Source organism: Pleurodeles waltl, chromosome 3_1 (assembly GCF_031143425.1).
Source record: "Pleurodeles waltl isolate 20211129_DDA chromosome 3_1, aPleWal1.hap1.20221129, whole genome shotgun sequence".
Lineage (NCBI taxonomy): Eukaryota > Metazoa > Chordata > Amphibia > Caudata > Salamandridae > Pleurodeles > Pleurodeles waltl.
Window position 1 is genome coordinate 1,686,257,492 of NC_090440.1, and position 19,750 is coordinate 1,686,277,241.

The 19,750-nt window shown below is 46.9% G+C and overlaps 1 protein-coding gene across 7 annotated transcripts in view; it reads left to right on the forward strand.

Moving 5' to 3' along the window:
- Nucleotides 1–19,750, forward strand: part of COL18A1 (collagen type XVIII alpha 1 chain) — a 366,466-nt gene that overhangs the window by 176,138 nt on the left and 170,578 nt on the right. For 2 of the 7 annotated variants that reach the window (XM_069225458.1, XM_069225460.1), the window contains exon 1: nucleotides 16,382–17,569. The exons of 2 other annotated variants lie outside the window; for them this stretch is intronic. In XM_069225458.1, the coding sequence (XP_069081559.1) occupies nucleotides 16,522–17,569 (1,048 nt within the window). In that variant the 5' untranslated portion in view covers nucleotides 16,382–16,521. 3 more of the 7 variants (XM_069225459.1, XM_069225461.1, XM_069225462.1) reach the window with 3 other exon arrangements.

Genomic DNA, 19,750 nt, shown 5'->3' on the forward strand with positions numbered 1-19,750 from the left:
AACTTGATATTCCATAACAAATCTCTATTCAGAATAGTGATTTGATATCCCTTTCCAAACCCAATCTGCTTCAGAATCACAAAATGGGTTGAGTACATTAAAAAGCCATTTTCCAGTCACAAACCCTGTGAGTTTCTGAAACATAGTCTTTGTTACAGTGAAATGGATGTATCAGGCTGTTCACATTGGGCCTGGCAACCAAACCCAATGTGAAAAAAACTAACACTATCATCCCCCACCCATGCAGCCTCCGTCACTCTCCCCTCCTTCTCTCATCTTTAACTGTTTCCCTCTGCTGTTTCCCTTCAACCCTTTTATGGGGCCTAACTGCAGCATAAGTGATGTTTGTGCAGACCTCATGTTCTCTGATGTATTTATTTTATGAGATGCTTGGAGGCGTTGCTTCTGGGGAGTGTTTGGGCTGTTACACTCCCCCTAATAAATGTATTTTCTGATGAATAGTTTGGTATAGGTGCTTTCAGTCAAGTAAGGTGGGGTGTCTGTCAGATTTCACATGGGATTTTTGCATGCACACACTGCCAAAACATACACACACTCTCTCATCCCTGTTTTGACAGCCCTAAAAAATGTTATTTTACAAAATATTGTTTTTCTCTTACTTAGTACATACTTGTCCCTTTCCACTGCCTCTTAAGCCCCTCTCAGATGCCCTGCTTGTTATATAATGTGTTTTCCAGTACTGTTGATGTTTTTGGGTGTGGTGTTTTCGTTGCACAAGCACATCCATGGTTCCCTTGTGGGGCTGTGGTTCCTGTATTTACCAATCCTTATTGTACTGAGCTAACATGAGGTCTTTAAGAGAGAAGAAGTGTGTGGGGGTTCTCTAAAAAGGCTGTGGACTTCCGCATAACTCCTTCACTTCACAACACCCCAAACACACAACGCACCCACACACATGTAAGCGCTACGTTTTCTCTGTATCTCTGCACTTCCTAATCAACATTAACAACAACTCCACCCTCAGAAGTACACTAATCTACAGACCACCAGGCCCACGCCCCGCCTTCTGCGACACCATCGCCGACACTATCAGCTTGCACGCCCTCACCTCCAAAGACTACATCCTCCTCGGTGATTTCAACTTTCACTTGGAGAACCTGCAAGACCACAACTCTTCATCCCTCATAGACAACCTCACCAACCTCGTACTCAAACAACTGGTCACCGCACCCACCCACTCAGCAGGACACACGCTCGACGCAATTTTCACCTCAAGCCAACACATAGCCTACACCCACACCACCGAACTCCTCTGGACTGACCACCACTGCATCCACTTCTCCTTTGCCAAACCTCCCGCACACCACCAACACACCACACCCTACCACATGTTGGACAAGATCCCCACAGAACGCCTGAACTCCCAACTGGCTCACAACCCCCCCCCCCACACCAACGACCCCAACACAGGTAATCTCTAAATGGATTACCAACTGCGCAGACACACTAGCCCCCCTCAGAAAACACATTGCCACCCGCAACAACAAGAACGCCCCATAGTTCACCCCCGAACTCCAAGACTCCAAGCGCAAATGCCGCCAAGTGGAGAAAATATGGCGGCAAGAACCTTCTACAACCAACTTCTCCACCATCAAAGCCACCATTCGCACCCATCACCAACTCATACGCACCTCCAAAAGAGACCACTATAAGACACGCCTTGACAACAACTCTCAAAACAGCAAAGAATTCTTCACCATTATTAATGAACTAGCCAAACCCAAAGCCAGCAACATAGACCCTTCACACACACAGCCCCTATGTGATGCCCTCTCCAACCACTTCCACCACAAAATCCTGGACATCCACAACAGCTTCACACCACACCCATCCACCCCACCCACCCCTCACTCACCCACTCAACCCCCACCACACACGAAGAAACTGAAAAAAACATGAACTCCATCCGCTCCGGATCCCCCACCGACCCCTGCCCACATCGCACCTACAACAAAGCCAGCCTAACCATCGACCCCGCACTCCGCGACATAATCAACTCCTCCTTTTACTCCACCACCTGCCCAGACCCCTGGAAGCACGCGGAAATCACAGCTCTCGTAAAGAAACCCAAAGCCGACCCAGAGATCCTCTCCAAATATCGCCCCATCTCCCTCCTGTCCTTCCCCACCAAGGCCCCCGAGAAATTAGTCAACACCCGCCTATCCGACTACCCCGAAGAAAACAACACTCTTGACCCCTCTCAATCCGGGTTCCACAAGAACCACAGCACGGAAACCGCCCTCATCGCATGCACTGACGACATTAGGACCAAAGTTGACAAAGGCGAGACCGTCGCACTCATCCTTCTAGACCTCTCCGCAGCCTTTGACACTGTCTGCCACCACACACTCCACACATGCCTCCACAACATAGGAATTTGCCACAAAGCCTTAAACTGGCTCACCTCCTTCCTCACTGACCGGACCCAGAGAGTCCGCCTCCCACCTTTCCACTCCACCACCACCAAGATCATCTGCGGAGTCCCCCAAGGGTCCTCTCTCAGCCCCACTCTCTTCAACATTTACATGATCCCCCTAGCCAACATCCTCCGATCACACGGAATCACTATCCTCTCCTATGCAGACGACACCCAACTCATCCTCTCCCTCACCCACAATCCCACCACCACCAAAACCAACCTACACGCAGCTCTCCTCGACACCGCCAACTGGATGACAATTACCCACCTCAAGCTTAACTCCAACAAAACCGAGATCATCATCTTTGGCCCCAACAAAACCATATGGGACGACTCCTGGTGGCCCACCGCAAACCACGCACGCAACCTCAGCATCATCCTGGACCCCTCCCTCTCCATGACACAGCAAATCAATGCTCTTACCTCCTCCTGCTTCCTCACACTCTGCACTCTAAAAAAATCCTTCAAATGGATTCCCCCAGAGACCAGGAAGACAGTCACCCATGCACTCATCAGCAGCAGACTAGACTACAGTAACGCCCTCTACGCCGGCACCACACTCAAACTCACATGCAAACTCTAGAGAATCCAGAACACAGCCACGCGCCTCGTCCTTTGCCTCCCCCGCCACAAACGAATCTCACCACACCTCAAAACCCTTCACTGGCTCCCCATAAACAAGAGAATCACATTCAAGATCCTCTTCCACGCACACAAATCCCTCCACAACACCGGCCCTACATACCTCAATGAAAGAGTGAACTTTCACACTCCCACCTGCAACCTCCAATCAGCCAACCTCGCCCTAGCCACAGTCCCCCGTATCCAACGCACCACCACAGGAGGCAGGTCCTACTCCTACCTCGCCCCCAAAACCTGGAACTCCCTCCCCACCAACCTCCGCAAAACCAAAGACCTCCTGCTCTTCAGAAAGAAACTCATAATATGGCTGTTCGAACAGTGACCCTCCTGCTCCCCTGCCCAAGCGCCTTGAGACCCTTACGGGTGAGTAGCATGCTTTATAAACTTTTTTGATTGATTGTATCTCTTACACACACAATTGCACAGAATCACTATTGCAACTGGAATATGAGACCATTGTTCTGTGTAATATGCAGAGTGGCCAAGGATTGGATGGCCATGTATTCTGACGACTTTTTTTGACCCATTGACAGTCACTATGTGAAACTTGCACTACATTCAGTCTTAACTCCAGAGCTCTTAATCATGGCCTGTTGTAAACCCTTGGAGGAGACTCAGTTCAAAGTGTGGTCTATACAGGAACAATATGCTATAGGGAAAAATATGCAGAAGTACAACCAAATACGGAATGCAAGCAACACGTGAAATATAAACAGGAGCTAAATCGCTGATATGGATTACCATTAACATTTTAATGTTCATTGTTCAGAAATGTGTCAGTGTGTTTGCCAGCAGAATTCAGGACATGAAAATAGGGCCCCAGATGGACCCGTTTTACATGCATTTCTAATTACTACCGGATCTGAGACCCGGCCCAGGCCAGAGGCATGCCTCCCTCGACTGAGGGAGTCGTGCAGGCTTGAGCCCTGGGAAGAGGTGGCCGCTGAGAGCTTTTTCTGGGCAGTGCTGGCTGTGGAAGGGAGGGAACGATCTGGTCAGAGGTGAGGTCCTCGAAACGTCTGCAGCCACCTCATTTCGACCATGTGAATAATGCACAGCACGGTATTTCTAGTTTTCTTTGTTTTTTTTGCCTTCTGCTGCATGCCCTGTAATCACGCGCACGCTCTTATCCAGCAGAATGGGCCCAGTGACGTCAATGGGGTCATCCTGGCTGACTTGCCTCCTCTTGGGTGGTTAGCAGGTGGAAGGGAAGGGGCAGCGCTATATGATAAAGCGGGAGAATATTATATTTTACAGGTTTCACATTCCACAGTCCGGTTTACAATGTGAAAGGCTTTGTGTATAAACACCCTGGTTACATGCTCCAGCTGTTATACTCCTAGGGTTTCGCAGTGTGCGACCTACTTCCTCCTCCGTCCACAGAACCTCCAAATATACACCACCCATGCAGCCTCTCGCGCTCTCAAAACGTGCCTCCTGGACGGGCACATCAAGGGTTCTCCAGCTGCTAGTTCCACCTCACCGGTGTCTTACTGTCTCTTCATGACTTCTAATGTTTCTCACATTTATCATTTAATGTGCGTCATTTAATCATTTCTGTTGTGTTTGGCTTTGGCAAGATTCATCTTTCAATTTTCTGCGGCCACTTGCCCCTTTACCTGTCCTTCCAGTTGGCACGGTCCTTTTCCGTGCCATTTGGCACAGTGACACACTTTCTTTGGGGTGGCGTTATTCTGCCCTCGTCGTTTATAAAATGTTCTCCACTGGGAACATGCCCTGGTGTCTACTGATGTCACTCTCCATGGCAGACACAAAGACAGTTTTTCTGGGTTTGAAACCTGACTGATTCTATGGGGGTACCCTGCCAACTGAAAGGGAAGATACCATCCTAAATGCACTTCTAGGAACCACGCCTGATACAGGCACCAAGGCACGTGAACGAGAAATGGAACAGCGAGACGCAGGATACGTGACACACACGCAGCCACGAGGACTCGTCCACTGACGTAGCCACAGGGATGAATGTGTCTAGCTGCACTAAGTTGCTCTTTGCTACCACTGCAGAGCTCCACCTATGCTTAATGTATTCATGTAGTAATGACCACTTTTGTAACAGACACAACAAACTGAACTGTCTCGAAGTTTTGAAATACTAATTATTTTAAGTCCACTCCTGATTGATTCAGAATGGTATTTATAAGTGTTTGTTGGCAGCAATTGTATTCTCAAACACTTGAAAGCAGGTGGTAAGTCATTTGTGAAGCTGATTTTTTTTTAAAGAAGCTTTTTGAAATGAGAACGCTGGGGTGGAGGTCTGCAGTAACTTACCGGCCACTATCCGTGCACTGATGGCCAATCACAGAGGGTGGTAAATTAAAACCTGTCTAATTAACAGTCATTAGGGAGGTCGTTCATCATCCACCTATGAATAGTGATTTTGCCACACGAGCTAACAGTTAACAGGTTGCATCTCAGCATGACAGGCGGATTGCAGAACGTTAGTGCGCAATTTTCACTTTCTGTTTATGACCTGTTGTTCATACAGCTGGCCCTTAAATGTTATGCATAAAAAGATAGCTGGCAGTTACACCTGTGTGTTACAAAAGTGATCATTACAAAATTAATACATTAAGCATACGAGGGGATCTGCAGTGGTAGTAAAGCACAACTTAGTACAGTGGCTCATTTACGTCTGTGTCTACGTCAGTTGAATGAGGATTGACCTTGGGCTTGCCTTCCTTCAAGCCTTAAGTCTTGTTAAACTTCCACCCAGTCTTCACCATACCAAGCTTTGTGGAGGAAAGTGCCTTCCCCATAGGCAAGAACATATTACATCTCTCAGACCTCTCAAGGGTGAGTGTATTAGGTCTTGCTTCTACCTCACTAAAGGCAAAAAAGTGCTAGGGCTCCATTGCACCTCAATGGAAAATACTGCCAGGCCTGGATTATACTTCACCATAAGTAGGAAAGTGCCAGGCCTCCATTATATCTTAGCCTGGCAGGAGAGTGTGAAGACTCAGCAATCTTTGCTGTTTCTTTGATATAATTTCTCCCTCATACCATAGACAGGGAAGTCTAAGGCTTTGATTATTGTTGTGCCTTGAATTGTTGCTGTGCATTTTTTTCTTATTTACCAGTTTTCTGCTGCTCAGCCAGTGTGTGTGAGGTCACGGAGTGTTGATGAGTGCCTGGTTAGCGTGAATGGTCAGTGGGTGAAAGTGGGCTGAGCAGCAAGGATGCTGATCCTCGTGGGCATTACCTGTAACCTGTTACTAAGCTGAATACACCTATATCTTGTAACCTACAAAGGATGTATCTTTATTTACAACAATTATGTCTCACAGTAGTCAACATGCCTTCCATACCCAGTCCCTGTTGCAAGAGCGACATATCTCCAGAATATCCTGTTCAAGACAGCTTAGTGTAAGCACTCATTACTAGCCAGGGGAGTGTGAGAGCTGATGAATATCCTTCTGTGGATAGAAAAGTGTGACCACACAGTCCTCTGGCCTAGATGATGCCAGATCTCCAGATTACTCTGCTTTTTACAGAAGAATGTGAATGTGGGCTCCCAGGGCTCTGGAGAGGAAGGTGTCCCATCTCTGGAATACCCTGTCTCAGACAGAATAGTCTGAACATGCACAGTGCCCTGGACAAGAGTGTGTCATGTCTCCGGAATACCCTGCTCTGTACAGAACGGTCACACGGAGCTTTGATCATGAGGGTGTCAGCAGTGGTGTAACGAAACTTGAGGGGGCACCCTGCACAGTAGATGGAGAGGGTGTCCCACCCCCTGACCCACCGCCTACCACTTTTGCTGAGAGTGCACCCTGGCGCTTGTGGGTGCGCTGCCCCATGGGGGCTGTAGGAGCTCATGCTACGCCACTGGGTGTCAGGACTCCAGAACACCCTGCTCTGTACGGAAGAGTAGGATCACACAAAGCTCTGGTCATGAGGGTGACAAGGCCCCAGAACACCCTTCTATGGAGCAGGATGTGAGCAGGCAGTGCTCTGGACAGGGAGATGACAAGTCTTAAGCATACTCTGCTGTGGGCGGGAGAGTGGAGGCCTTCTGTGAATGGGAAGGGGGTGTCAGGCCTCCACAGTGCTCTGCTCTGGACAGTAGAGTGCTGCATTCAGTGCTCCAGGCAGGAAGGTATCGGGTTTGCAGAATACCCTGCTCTGGCAGGAGGATGCAGGTTCAGGTGAGGTAGGAAGCACCCCGGCGAGACATAGGCGGTGATTTCAGAAAGTTAAAGAGTATTGTTCCTGTGAAACATTTCTGCCCCGCAGCTACAAAGAAGTGCCAAAGGGAGGTGCCTAGAGAGTAGCTTCCCAGCCAGAGCAAAGGGTGCTGCCTACAATAGAGCAGGAGGTATTTCTTCAAGTTCAGACACACTGATTCCGGGAAGGCATGCTTTGATTTTAGCTGTAGCGTCAACTCACTGTTTCCTCTATGGTCTGCTGGAATTGTATTCCTCGACCTGGCTCAGATGCCATTGAATTCCTCTCTTGTGTGTTAGGTGGAATTGTATCTGTGTATTTTTATATGAATTTTGTGTGGTGCTTGTGCTATCATCTCATGATGGCACCGCTCACTGTTATATGTGTTATATGTCTGCTGATGACCATGATAACTGTTGTGGTCTTCAGAGGGTACACTTGTACCCAGGAGAAGAGATGGTAAAGGTAGAAGAAAATTGTGTCACCTTGGTGAGGAACTTCTAGATACTGATCCAATCTTCTGGGCATAGTGGAATCTTTTTTTGGTGTTTTGGACAAAATTTTAGGTCCAAATTATCATGTGGACAAGATATCGTGTCAAGAATATCGAGAACAAGTATATCGTCAAGGTAAGGTTTTATGGGAAAGCAAAGTTTTACTATTCTAGGTATGTAGATGCGGATAGTAAATCTATATTTACCTATTTGCACTTACCTTCTCAATATTTTGATTGTCAATATATAAGACACAATTGTCCTCGATATTCTGTTAGTTACCCTTCTTTTTTAGTCCTGTTTCTCATCAAATCATAATCCTCTTTCAAGTTTCTGAAGTCAGATTCCCATGTTCTGGTTACTAGGAGTCATATTGCTCTCTCCAGTCACATCCTAATCATCTCTTGTGTTTCTCACGGAATTGTGCTCCTTTTTTCTGGGTAAGGTGGGATTTTGTTCCTCTGTTCTGGGTAATGTGAGTAGTGTTCTTCAATTCTTAATAAAGTGGAATTGTGTTACTCTGTTGTGAATTATATGGAATTGTGTATCTGTTCTGCTCCGAGTCAGATGGTGTTCCTCTGCCCTCTGATGGAACTGTGGTCAGTAATTTAATTATTATGTCCCGGATTGGTGGGTAATTGTCACTCTTCCCTGTGTCTAATGGAAACATATTCCCTTGTCCTGACCCTGACATGTATATTTTCCTTTGCCACATGTCCAATTAATTAGCTGAAAATGTTTTCTGCCCTGTGCCTGGAATAATTTTATTTCCCTTTGTCCAGTTTATGGTGGAAGCTCATTTAGCTGCCCTGTTTCTGATTTAATCACGTTTCTCTGTCCCGATGCGTGTGTTTCTTTCTACCCAGGGTTTGAACGAATATTATTCTGCTGCCCTGTGTCTGACATAATCATGCTACTTTGTCGTGAGTTTGATGCTGTGCCGCATGTGCACAATTATATTCCTTTGCCCTGGAGCCCGATGCATAGGCTTTCCTCTGCCCTGTGACTTGTGGCATCTAATCCCACCGTCCTGTGTCTCATATAATCAATATCCTCATCAGGTTTTGCCTCGAACTGCTCAGCACAGCCACTTGCACACACCCACCAGTGCACCGCTGTGGTGTTCAAGACATAGGAAAAGTTCTGTTTTTAGTTCTGGTATTAAAACAAGACATTTTGATTCTACCAAAATTATAAATGTAATATACTTACTTGTTGGGGTTTACAGTCAGTCCTCTTCATTCATTTGTCTGCCAATGTGTTATTCACTTTTTTCTTCTGTACTACACATTGATCATTGGGCAGTGGGGCAGCCCGCTTCGCCACTGGCTAATGCCACTCTGATTGGTGACATTCTTTCTGTACACAAGGAGCACATCAGCACAAAATGTAGTTCCTTTAAGTTGCAGAAATATTATGGCAAGATTTTTTTCTTTTTTTCCTTTTTTTCATTTTTCATTTAACAAATGTTTTTTTTTAGATTGAGTGTCCAACAGCTGCTGCAACAATAACGTTTTAGCAATCAACATGACACAACAAAACAAGCATTAACAAAGTCAAACATTTAGCAGCCAACGCCAGACATCCACACAGAGCCAATCCTTGTTTTACCAGGGTACTTGTTGGATTGGGATTGCTGTGGAAGAGCATTTCCAATGAGGAGGGGGTGGCGTGGGGAAGGAGGAGGCGTGGAGGAGTCGGTTGTATCGCATAATAGAGTGATTTACTAGCTGCTTTTACAGGACAGCTCCTCTTCCTGGAATGGTTCCTGGGAGACACGTTGTTTTTATTAAGGTCTAGGATGGTCGGAATGTTACTGCTGTAGTTTCCCTAAAAGGGATGTTCGTCCACAATGTTCACTTTCTACATTTGTTGTAGCTAAGGCAAGGTGTTATTTACACTTATGCCACACAGTAACACTCAGTATAAAGTGCTAGTGATTTTAACACTTAATGCTATATATGCATTAAAGGTGCTTAATAATAGGGCTCATGTCCCTCTAAATAGCAATATGTTTGTCAAAGTGCCTTGCACTGCATAAATCCGGAGTGTGCCACAACTGAAGCTGGGCTGTTTCAGATCCAGAAACTGCAAATTGTTGGTTGTCATTCGGACTAAAAAGTGGACTAGATAAGCAAAATACGTATTTTTTTCAGCGTATTAGAAGCATTTTGAAATGTTTCCAGCACATCCCATTTGAAGATAACAAATTCTGCCTTTTGGGAAGACACAAGACTACTAAACGCAGAAGGGCCTGTGTACAAAAGTTTCCTGTGTTGGCGCTTCTCGCGGGATGTTGCCTGTGCTTCAGTGCTAGACGCAATGTGATTTGGGTGTTGCTGTCACAAAGTCTTCATAAAATGGTGTAGAACGCGAGGTCTCTCTTTGTAGAAGTCTGTAGCGCCTGCTTGGATGGAGAGGGAGGAGGAAGATGGTGTAATTGAGAACAGATCTGAATACCCACTTCTTCAGACCACAAAACATCTCCACCCACTAGGATTCACCACCCAGGAAATTCCTGCTTCGTTGTATGGAAGGCACTAATTATAATGGCCCTGTAATGTTGAGCCAAGTGCGCCCAACTGGCATTAGACGTTTTGCTCAAATTTCTCATAGACTTAGAAGTTTTTTTGCGGTCCAAATGTTGTCAAGTAATACCTAATAACATTTGTACTGAGAAAGAAAAACCTCTGGATTCTGAATTTAATTTTTTATTATTATTCATTTTATTGCACTAAGAGAAATTCTGTAAATTACGGTATTGGTATTACTCAGGCAGGCAGAATAACCTCCCGCTATTACAACACACCTTTGAGTGAGGCCGGTAGTCCCCTCGCACTGAGAAGTGCCATGGGGCTTAGAAAAGCTCCGGAAAAGGTGAACTTGCAGAGATAAAAACCTTCCAACATTTTGAATTGTGAACAGAAATGCCTGAAGAAAAGTATACTTTCCCAGAAAAATTCAGCATGTGAGTATCATATTAGCTGGGTTCGACTAGAGAGCAATATAATCACGGTATTAAATGGAAATAATATTGGAATGCCAAAAACGCTTAGGTCAGACAAAGGTAAAATGGGAAAATATGCAGTTTGTGAACGGAAAAAAATAGAAACGGTAAAAAACTTTTTAGGCAGAAAAATACCTTTTCACACCCCTAATTAATAAGCTTTCCTGAGTGTAGCAGCCATTTTGCTAGTTGGTTTAGAGAAGGAGGTCCTATATTGGGGGCTTATAATGTGGCTCTTCCGGTATGTGATCAATTCTCGGATGCATGTTAGGTTATTCCGTATAAGGAGGCTCCCAGAGCATTGGTTTTCATAAAATGGCTCTTTGTAAACGCTTTCTTCCGTATCTCATGGCGCGCCCCCCGCAGACAGGGCTTATGCATTTAATTATCGCCGCCTTTCAGCTTTTGAAAACAAAGTTACTTCACCCTGGAACTGCGCCAGCGGCTCGGCCCGCCCTGCTATTTTCACACAGCCCCTTATCTCAGACTGTGAAGTCTTTGCATTGACTTTGAAGCCCTGCATTTTCGCACTGGTTGAAGCACCGAGACTGGCACAAGCACAAAAAAGAATTCCCTTAATCAGGTGCCCAATCTTTGCAGACAGCTGCCTGGACTGGACAACACCTGCTTGGTACCAACGCCGTGATTTCATGGGCCTGCCCTCGGAGAGTGACTGGCGTCAGTCTGAACAACCCCCGTTTCAGGAATCTTCTCTAAACTTTGATTTGGGCGCGAGGATAAGGCTACAATAGAGAGTAGTATCCCTCCGCCTTCGTGAATGTGGTACTTCCTTTTCTTGTACACGCAGCTCCTGTCGGGATTTTAGAAGGCTTCAGGAGATACATGATGATGCGGGAAAAAACCGCATAATTCTTCTTTAAATGCCTTCACAGCCTCTGGGGTTAGGGAGAGGAGACATCGATTAGAGGAGGGCATGTGTGAGGTTGCACACACTCTTGGGTAGAAGGACCAGAGAGAAGCCTATTGTTCTCATTCCATCAAGGCCTGTTCAATAACCTCTTTCCTGCTAAAGATAAGACTATTCTAGAGACCATTATTATTTCAACGTTGTGATCTGGAGACCCCGCCATTAATAATACTTGCATCCCCTTCTAGCCCAGAAACACCACCACCTCGAGAGCCAGGAATTATTTCAGTGTTTTTGGACCCTGGAATGTCAGAGTCCTCTAGATAAGAGGCGAGAGGAGGGCTCCACACCTAGAGATCACACTCTATCGCCCTATAGGCTGAGCGGAGCTTCCCTCGTGGAACACATGCCAATGTAGTCAGTTAAATCCTGGTGGCATGGCTGGTCACTTTGCATGACATATTGACATTCACTCTGTTGCTATTAAGGTTCAGTGGAAGGCCAGCGTTGTCTGAACTCTCGTTGCCCCCTTCTTCCGGGTCAGAATTTCCGATTCATTGTGTATTCCACTTGGATTTTTTAAATATTATTTTAAAGATGTGTTGCAAGCCTCCATCTCTCCGATGCAACACAGAATTCTGAACATTTAGTTCGTTATAGTTATCTGGTGCCAGAACTTCCATTTTTACTGGTACCACCTTTGCTTGCTTTGCAACCTCTACAGAGGGAAATTCACTTGCACTCCGGTGTCCTTAGCTGAATCAGAAGAAGCCTAAACTTGCCCAAAGTGCAGACCGTTCCTCCCTTTCATCGTGCAGCACTCCAGTCTGTTCTGAAATGTTTAGATTTACAATTTCTTCAGATATGCAGCATTTTCATCTCGTCTGAATTGTAACTTCAGCTCTTTTGAATGAACAGAGTTTTCACCTTACTTGATGTGAAATGTTTTTCATTTTTTTAATGTACTGGTGGTTTATCTCGTCCAGTGTTCACAGATGTCATCTCTTTTACTGTGCACTATTTTCATCGCTTCCAGTTTGCAGAATTTGGTTTGTAATTCTGAATATCGAGTAGGAAACACCGAAATACCATAGCCTAAATAGTGAGGAGGAACCTGGACTATATACATTTCATCTAGCTACATAGGCGTGGAAATATAGTACATATGTACCTGCCTATATATTTTTACTTACTGATATTTTCGTCCTCTATATTATAGAGTTTGCATATTTTGTATAATGCAGAGTTTTCATATCTTCTGTGAGCAGAGATTTTGGGCCAGGCCCAATCGGGCCGTTTGCGACCGCAAAAATGCATTTTGGTATGTATGAATTCCAATTTGCGATTCAGTAACTTGTTACCAAATCGCAATTTTGAATTGCAACTACATACCGATTCGGTATTAGTAAGGGGAGTGTCAAGGGCATCCTTTCCTAGTACTGAATCACAGCAGAATGTAGGAATGTTTTGCGACCGAAATGCAGTTACGAAACATTAGCATTTTACCACCTACTTCAAGTAGGAACACCTTCTCCTTTGTGAATGCATGCAAAAAAAAAATTTAAGAGCATGCAGTGGTCTTATGGACCACTGCCTACTCTTAAAAAAATGAAAAGAAAACTTTTCCTTTTTCTTTTTTAAATGCAGCCTGTTTTCCTGTAAGGAAAACGGGCTGCGTTAAAAAAAAAAAAAAAAAAAAAAAAATTGCCTTATTTAGAAGCTATCACAGACATGGTGGTCTGCTGACCCCAGCAGGCCACCATCCCTGTGATTGTAGCCATTCACAATGGGCCGCAAATTGCAACCTACCTCATGAATATTAATGAGGTAGGTTGATTTGCGAGCCATTGAGAATCTCTGATGTGTAGATTTAATCTCCTCTGACGCTGGGACAGGGAAACATAACATTAAAAAAATTATTTAAAAAACTTACCTCTGCTCCCGTAACGCAACACAACGTTGCTCTGCTCTTCCGTCTTGCTCCAGCATAGGCTCCCAGCCTGCCCTGCGGCCAATCCTGACGCTGCTCAGAGCAGTGTCAGGATTGGCTGGGAGCACCCAGTGCAGGCTCTCTCTCAACTGTGTTGCTGAGCTGGAGAGACCCTTCTGTGCATGTGTGTTTGGCCGGCCCAAGACGGCCGGCCAAACATACAAGCGCAGTGAGGGGGAGTGCTGAGCACTCCCCCTCATTACTTGTCATCCCCGTGGCCCCGCCCCATTTACCCAAAAACTATAATAAACATAGTTTATTATAGTTTTTGGAGAAAAGGTTTGCAGCTGCCGCTGCTGGCAGGTGGGGCAATGCTTCTCCGCCCTTTGGAGGAGCTGCCCCTGGTGTTCTCTTGTGTTGGGTTTTCTTTTCTTCACTTATGCAGGTTTCATCTATTCTGATGGGTAGAGTTTACATCTCTTCTGATGTGTAATTTCCTTCTCTTCCAAGGTGCAGAGGTTTAATCTTTTCTGGTGTGCAAAGATTTTATCTCTTCTGATATACAGAGTTTTCGTCTGTTCTGCCGTGCAGAGTTGTCATCGCTTCTGGTGTGCAGAGGCTCTAGCTTTTCTTCTATGCAAAGTCTTCAGCTCTTCTGTTGTGCAGTTGTTATACCTTGTGATGTGTAGTTTTCATCTCTCTTGTAGTTTTTATCTCTGTTCATATCTTCTGTTGTGCAGAGGTTCCACCTCTTCTGATGTGCAGATGTGTCATCTCTGTGTTGTGCACAGGTTGCTTCTCTTCTGTTGGGTAATAGTTTCACCCCTTCTGTAGTCCACCGTGTTATTCTCTTGTTGTGTAGACGTTTTATTGTAGTTTTCTAGTTTTTCTTTTGGCGTTATTTTCTCTTCCGATGTCTCTTCCAAGGAGCATCCCTCCCAATAATGTCAGTGGCTTATTGACTTTTGTGAGGATGCCTGAAGTGCGTGTCTTTTTTTGCTGGGGCTGGGTCCTTTTCAAGAAGGTAGATAGAGCCCTTTGTGAATCTTCACTTGTACTGAAAACGACTAACCATGCATTTATGCAGGTGAACACTCTGACCTATGAACCTAACCAGTCTTCAGTACCTTGTTACCACCTTACTCTACCCACAAACACAGGGAGGCTCTCTTCAGTTTACTGGTCCTGGAGCGCCTGGCTTAGCCACAACTCTGCACTGCTTCACCCAGCGCGGACACGCTTCCTCCTACTACCCTTCTCATCCCTCCCCGGCCGCAATCCTAGATTTAGGGCTGCTCCTGCCTTTTGTGAGAGTCCCCTGGGGTTTGTCTCCACATCATGGACAATCTTTGCATCTCTGGATGCCTCATCATCCGTTCCCTTGATAAGGTCAGTTTCTAATCCTTAACCCAGATAAGGTCCATCTATATGGTGAGTGCTCCTGGCTTGATGCTCAGGTGGCTTTTATCTAAGGCACCCTTATGAGCAGGGTAAGGGACTCAGCTTGGGTGGCAAGATCTGTGCAACCAAAGGGGCTGGGTGATCCCCAAGCATTCAGGCATCTCACGGAACAAGCACAGGAATGAATCTCGAAAGGATTAGAACGATGCAGGGTAACCAGTGTTGGCAAACAAACCCCCCAGGGTATATATGGAGCTGCAGAAATAAATTCAAGTTTAACTTTGTTGTGTACACCTCTCACAAGCCTCACTTCCGCAGTGTAAAACACTGGTATTCAGAAATATTACCCGCAGGTCTCACATCCCCCTTGTCTACTGGGACCTCACTCAGCTCTGCCTACAGACCTCAGTCTTGCCCCTATAGCGCTGTGACTATGCTCGCCCTTGCCAGATCACCTTGGTCTTCCCCTCACAGCTCCTGCAGTTCTACAGCTCTACCCATCCCTGCCAGTGCACTTCATGCCTGTCTTGCAGTACTCCACTCATATCCGTCGATCCAACTCACGCTTGGCACTTGAGTACCATGACTCCACTCATCCTCGCTACAGCGCCCACATCCTGTCTCACAAAGTGGGCTTCATTGTGCTGCATCAACTCAACTCACGTGTTCTGGGCGCTATAAGCTCACCCACTGCTCCCTATGTTATCTCGCCCACTGTTGGCACTCCAGTGAGGTCAACCACTGCTTTTCAGGGACACCCCATCCCCGTCGGGACTTATCCCAGCGGGTCCATCGCATCTCCATCCTGCTCGTCAGCTTTGGAATTGTGCGCACGCCATCAATGACCCTCAATCCACCCCTGATAGTACTGGAACTGTATTTGGCTCCTTCGCACTGCCTTTTCTGTACTGAACTCTATGGCGCCCCTCCAATGCGCCTCGAACATGCGGAGTTCCAGTTCGAGGCAGAAATAGTTAAACTTTACAGACTTCTGGTTCACGGCGACCTTTCTGTGCGGTGAAAAGTTAGCGGGTTAAACTTTTTCTAGGCACCCCACTGTTCCGCGTATCTAGTCTGCTGGGGCATGAATGTGTGCGACCGGGGGCCCTGGTGTCAGGTGTCAAGTGCATTCATGCGCCCAGGACCCCTCCTGCTACCACAACTCCTTGAACGAGAAGGAGTTTGAAATTTGAAGCCCGGACGGGAAAGAGTTAATGGAGTCTGAGGGCGGCAGATAAATAGTTAGCAGCGAGAGGCTGGCTCGTGTAGAAACCCAGGCAGGCTCCACCAGGCACAGCTCCGGTCCCAGGATCTCTTGGGCTCACCTTGGGAAGGGGTCTGACGGGGTCTCGCAACCCTGCTGCTCCCACCCGCTCTCCTCCTGCCCAGCAGCTGCCCCTCCCCTGTGTGCCAGGGCTGGCAGGCAGCGTGGGCTCAGCAGCGCACCAGGCACACCTCCACGGCTTTCCCTGCAGGTGTGAAGGGCAGCAGAGGACACGCCACCCTGCCCTTGGGACATTTGTGGGCACGAGGGCTCCCTTGCACTGACCACCAATGGCTCCCGTGCGCCGAGAGGTCGCTTCCCTGATGCTGCTGGTCACCTGTCTCTCCCTTGCCGATGCTCAGTTTTTAGGATGGATTTGGGGCAATACCGAGAACGCCGTGACCACTCTGCCACCGGTGACCAGTAACCCAATCCACCCTTCAACTGCAGATCAGCCCGAGCCCACTGCAGCGGGGACTGTGTCCCCCAAACCCCAGGAAATGCTGGCCAAGACCACAGGGGCACCTTCCACCAAACTCCAGGAACTGCTGGCCAGAACCGTGCCCGCATCCACAAGAGCACCGTCTGCCAAAGCCCAGGAGCTGTTGGCCAAGACCGTTCCTGTAGTCACTGAGGCACCTTCCACCAAGCCCATGGAACCACTAGCCAGAACCACACCAACTCCACCGACCACAAAGGAGCAGTCTGAAGAGAAAGTATGGGGCATCTTTCAACTGAAAAAAGCAGACCCAGCAGTGGACCCAAAACCAGAGGACACCGCTGCATCAGGCATGGGTGCATTGAACACCACTGCTGCAGCCGTGGCCACGCTCTCAGCCGTAGCGCAACCAGAGCACCACACTGCTAAACAAAAGGCAAACCTTGCTGGTGTTGGGGCCGAGATATTAAATGTTGCAGAAGGGATACGTGACCTGGTGCAAAAATGGGATGGTAAAAAAAACAAAGAAATTGAAGGTGCTGAGGGACCCACAGCTGCTATACTCATAACAGCGCCTGCCACCACAGTGCAATCAGATGGAACCCCTGACCCAGGCCTTCGTCCTTTAGAGGTCCTTGAGGAGCGTGACATCCACCTCACAGGAACCGAGGCGACAAAGCAGGTGGCCACGATTACTACAAGGCAAGAGAGTAGCCAGAGTGAAATGGTCAACCTCACAGATGATGGCAAAAGTCTTACGCCAAGTCCCCTGAGTGCGACAGACACACTCCTACTACTTCCCAAAAGGATGTTGTTCCCCTTACCACAGAATAAGGCCAGGAATTTGGCATCTCAAAATGGGACCGTCAATGCGTCAGACAATGGTGAGCACCAGCCAGGTATTGCTTCTTTGCCAGTGCTTCCAGGTGTTACCCCCATGTCACCGGTGTCTCTCCACACCCCTGACTCTAGAGGCAGGCAGGAGCACATCCACACCATTACTCCCAGGGCAGGCCAGTCAGATTTTTCCGCAGGTGTGGGAGCTGGAGGCCAAGTATCCCCCACAGAGACCTCATGGGACTCACAGAGCCTGAAGAGTAACCATGCTACTAGTAGGCCTGGTGGGAGCACGTCGGAGGTGGCAGGGGATTTCCAGAACGGCCTATCCCACTATGTGATAAATTTGAACCAATCAGTCTTGTGTGGGACTGGTGACCCCAGCCTTCAAAATTGCAGCAGCCAATCCGATCCAAGCATTGACCATGCTATGCATTCTGGGATAGCCGTTGCTCAGCTAAGTAGAACTAGTAGTCCACATCTTTCTAATAGTGATATCCCTAATTCACTGGGACATTTTTCTGCCAATCTCTCTGACTCTCTTGAATTTGATTTACTAACGAGCACTAAAGCTTCCGCCTCAGCTTCTAGTAGTAGTTTAAGTGCCGGACCTCCATCCCTCTACCCCAGTGGGACGCTTGCTGCAGCACACTGCTTACCTGTTCCAGTCGACTTTCCATTTTGCCACAGACTTGGCATTGGCAACTTTCAGTTGCCCAACTTCTGGAACCATAGCAGTGTGCAGGAGGTCCGGGCTGCTTTGCATGTATGGGGGGGCTTGCTTACTTCGGGGTGCCACCGCTTCGTGGAGTCCTTTTTCTGCTTGCTGCTGGTGCCGTGGTGCAATGCTTCCCTCCCAACGGTGTCACCGCTGCTCCTACCCCCATGCCGCAGCTTCTGTGAGGTCCTACGAGACAAGTGCTGGCATCACCTGCAAGGGGTCCAGCTGCCACTGTCATGCGACTCGCTCCCTGATGAAGACACGGAGCTTTCTTGCGTGCTTGTAAATGTCTCCACAGGTAATAAGACAAGATGCACCATGGCTTTCTGATACCCTCCCGCTCTTCCAGGCAGGTAAGAGAAAGCCCAGGTAGCTCTTCGCTGTTCTCCTCTGGTTGCCGTTTTGTATGGTTGTGTCATGTAAACAAGACTTAGCAAGCTAGACTATTGTATAAAATCCATCCCAGGCCTATTAGGGGAAGGTAAATATTTGGGAGGTGGTGGTGAGGAGAAGGAAGGCATGTGGGAGCAGGGAGAAGGCATCTAATGGAGTGGCTTGATGGGACATGCATGGGGGCGGGATGGTAACGGAGGACGAGAGGTGAGGTGGGAGTGCTGGGTGCCTGCAAGGCGCAGTAGAGGTTTCAAGGAGATTGAAGACTAGGCATGGATAGAATTAAAAGATCAGTTTGTTGATAGAGATGGCATAAAATGTGCACAGTGTGTCTGAGTATAGAGATCGAGAGGCCGCTCTGGGGATTGTCAACCATGGACCTGTTTTAGTGGATGCTATACACTAACCTAGGGTAGTGGGGTGAAGCAGCTGTTAATCATTATTCTAGATATGTATGGTGTGGTATCTGCTATATGCTAACCTAGGCTACTGGGGTATATTTAAGGCAATTTATAAACTTAGAGTTGTGAGGCATAGTATAGACTACACATAAGCCTAATGCAATATGGTGTAATAAAGGCTATAGAGTAACCTAACGTCCTGCATATACATAGACCTAGGGTAATGTGATATGATAAAAGCTATACATTCACGGAGGATGGCTGAGTATACAATGAGCCATGCTTTATGTATTGGATAGTGAGGTAGTGTGGTAGAGGCTACACTTTAAGCTGTGATAATGTGATATGAAGTAAGCCACACTAACCCAGAGTAATGCACATAGTAGAAGTGGTTTAATTTAAATAAAGACATAGAAAATAAAGTTAGGTACACAATACCTAAAGGTACTGCAGTATATAAAAGAGGTATTGTTAAATGGATAATCACTGTCACTTTTTAGGTCTGACATTAACCAAAACCTGATGATTTTAATCTATCTATCTATCTATCTATCTATCTATCTATCTATCTATCTATCTATCTATCTATCTATCTATCTATCTATCTATCTATCTATCTATCTCTCTGATATATATATATACTTATACATTTACTTTAAGGGGGATTCAGCCAGCTGTCTTCATCCATTGGTCTGTTGTTATGTCATTCACATTTATCTTCCACCCTC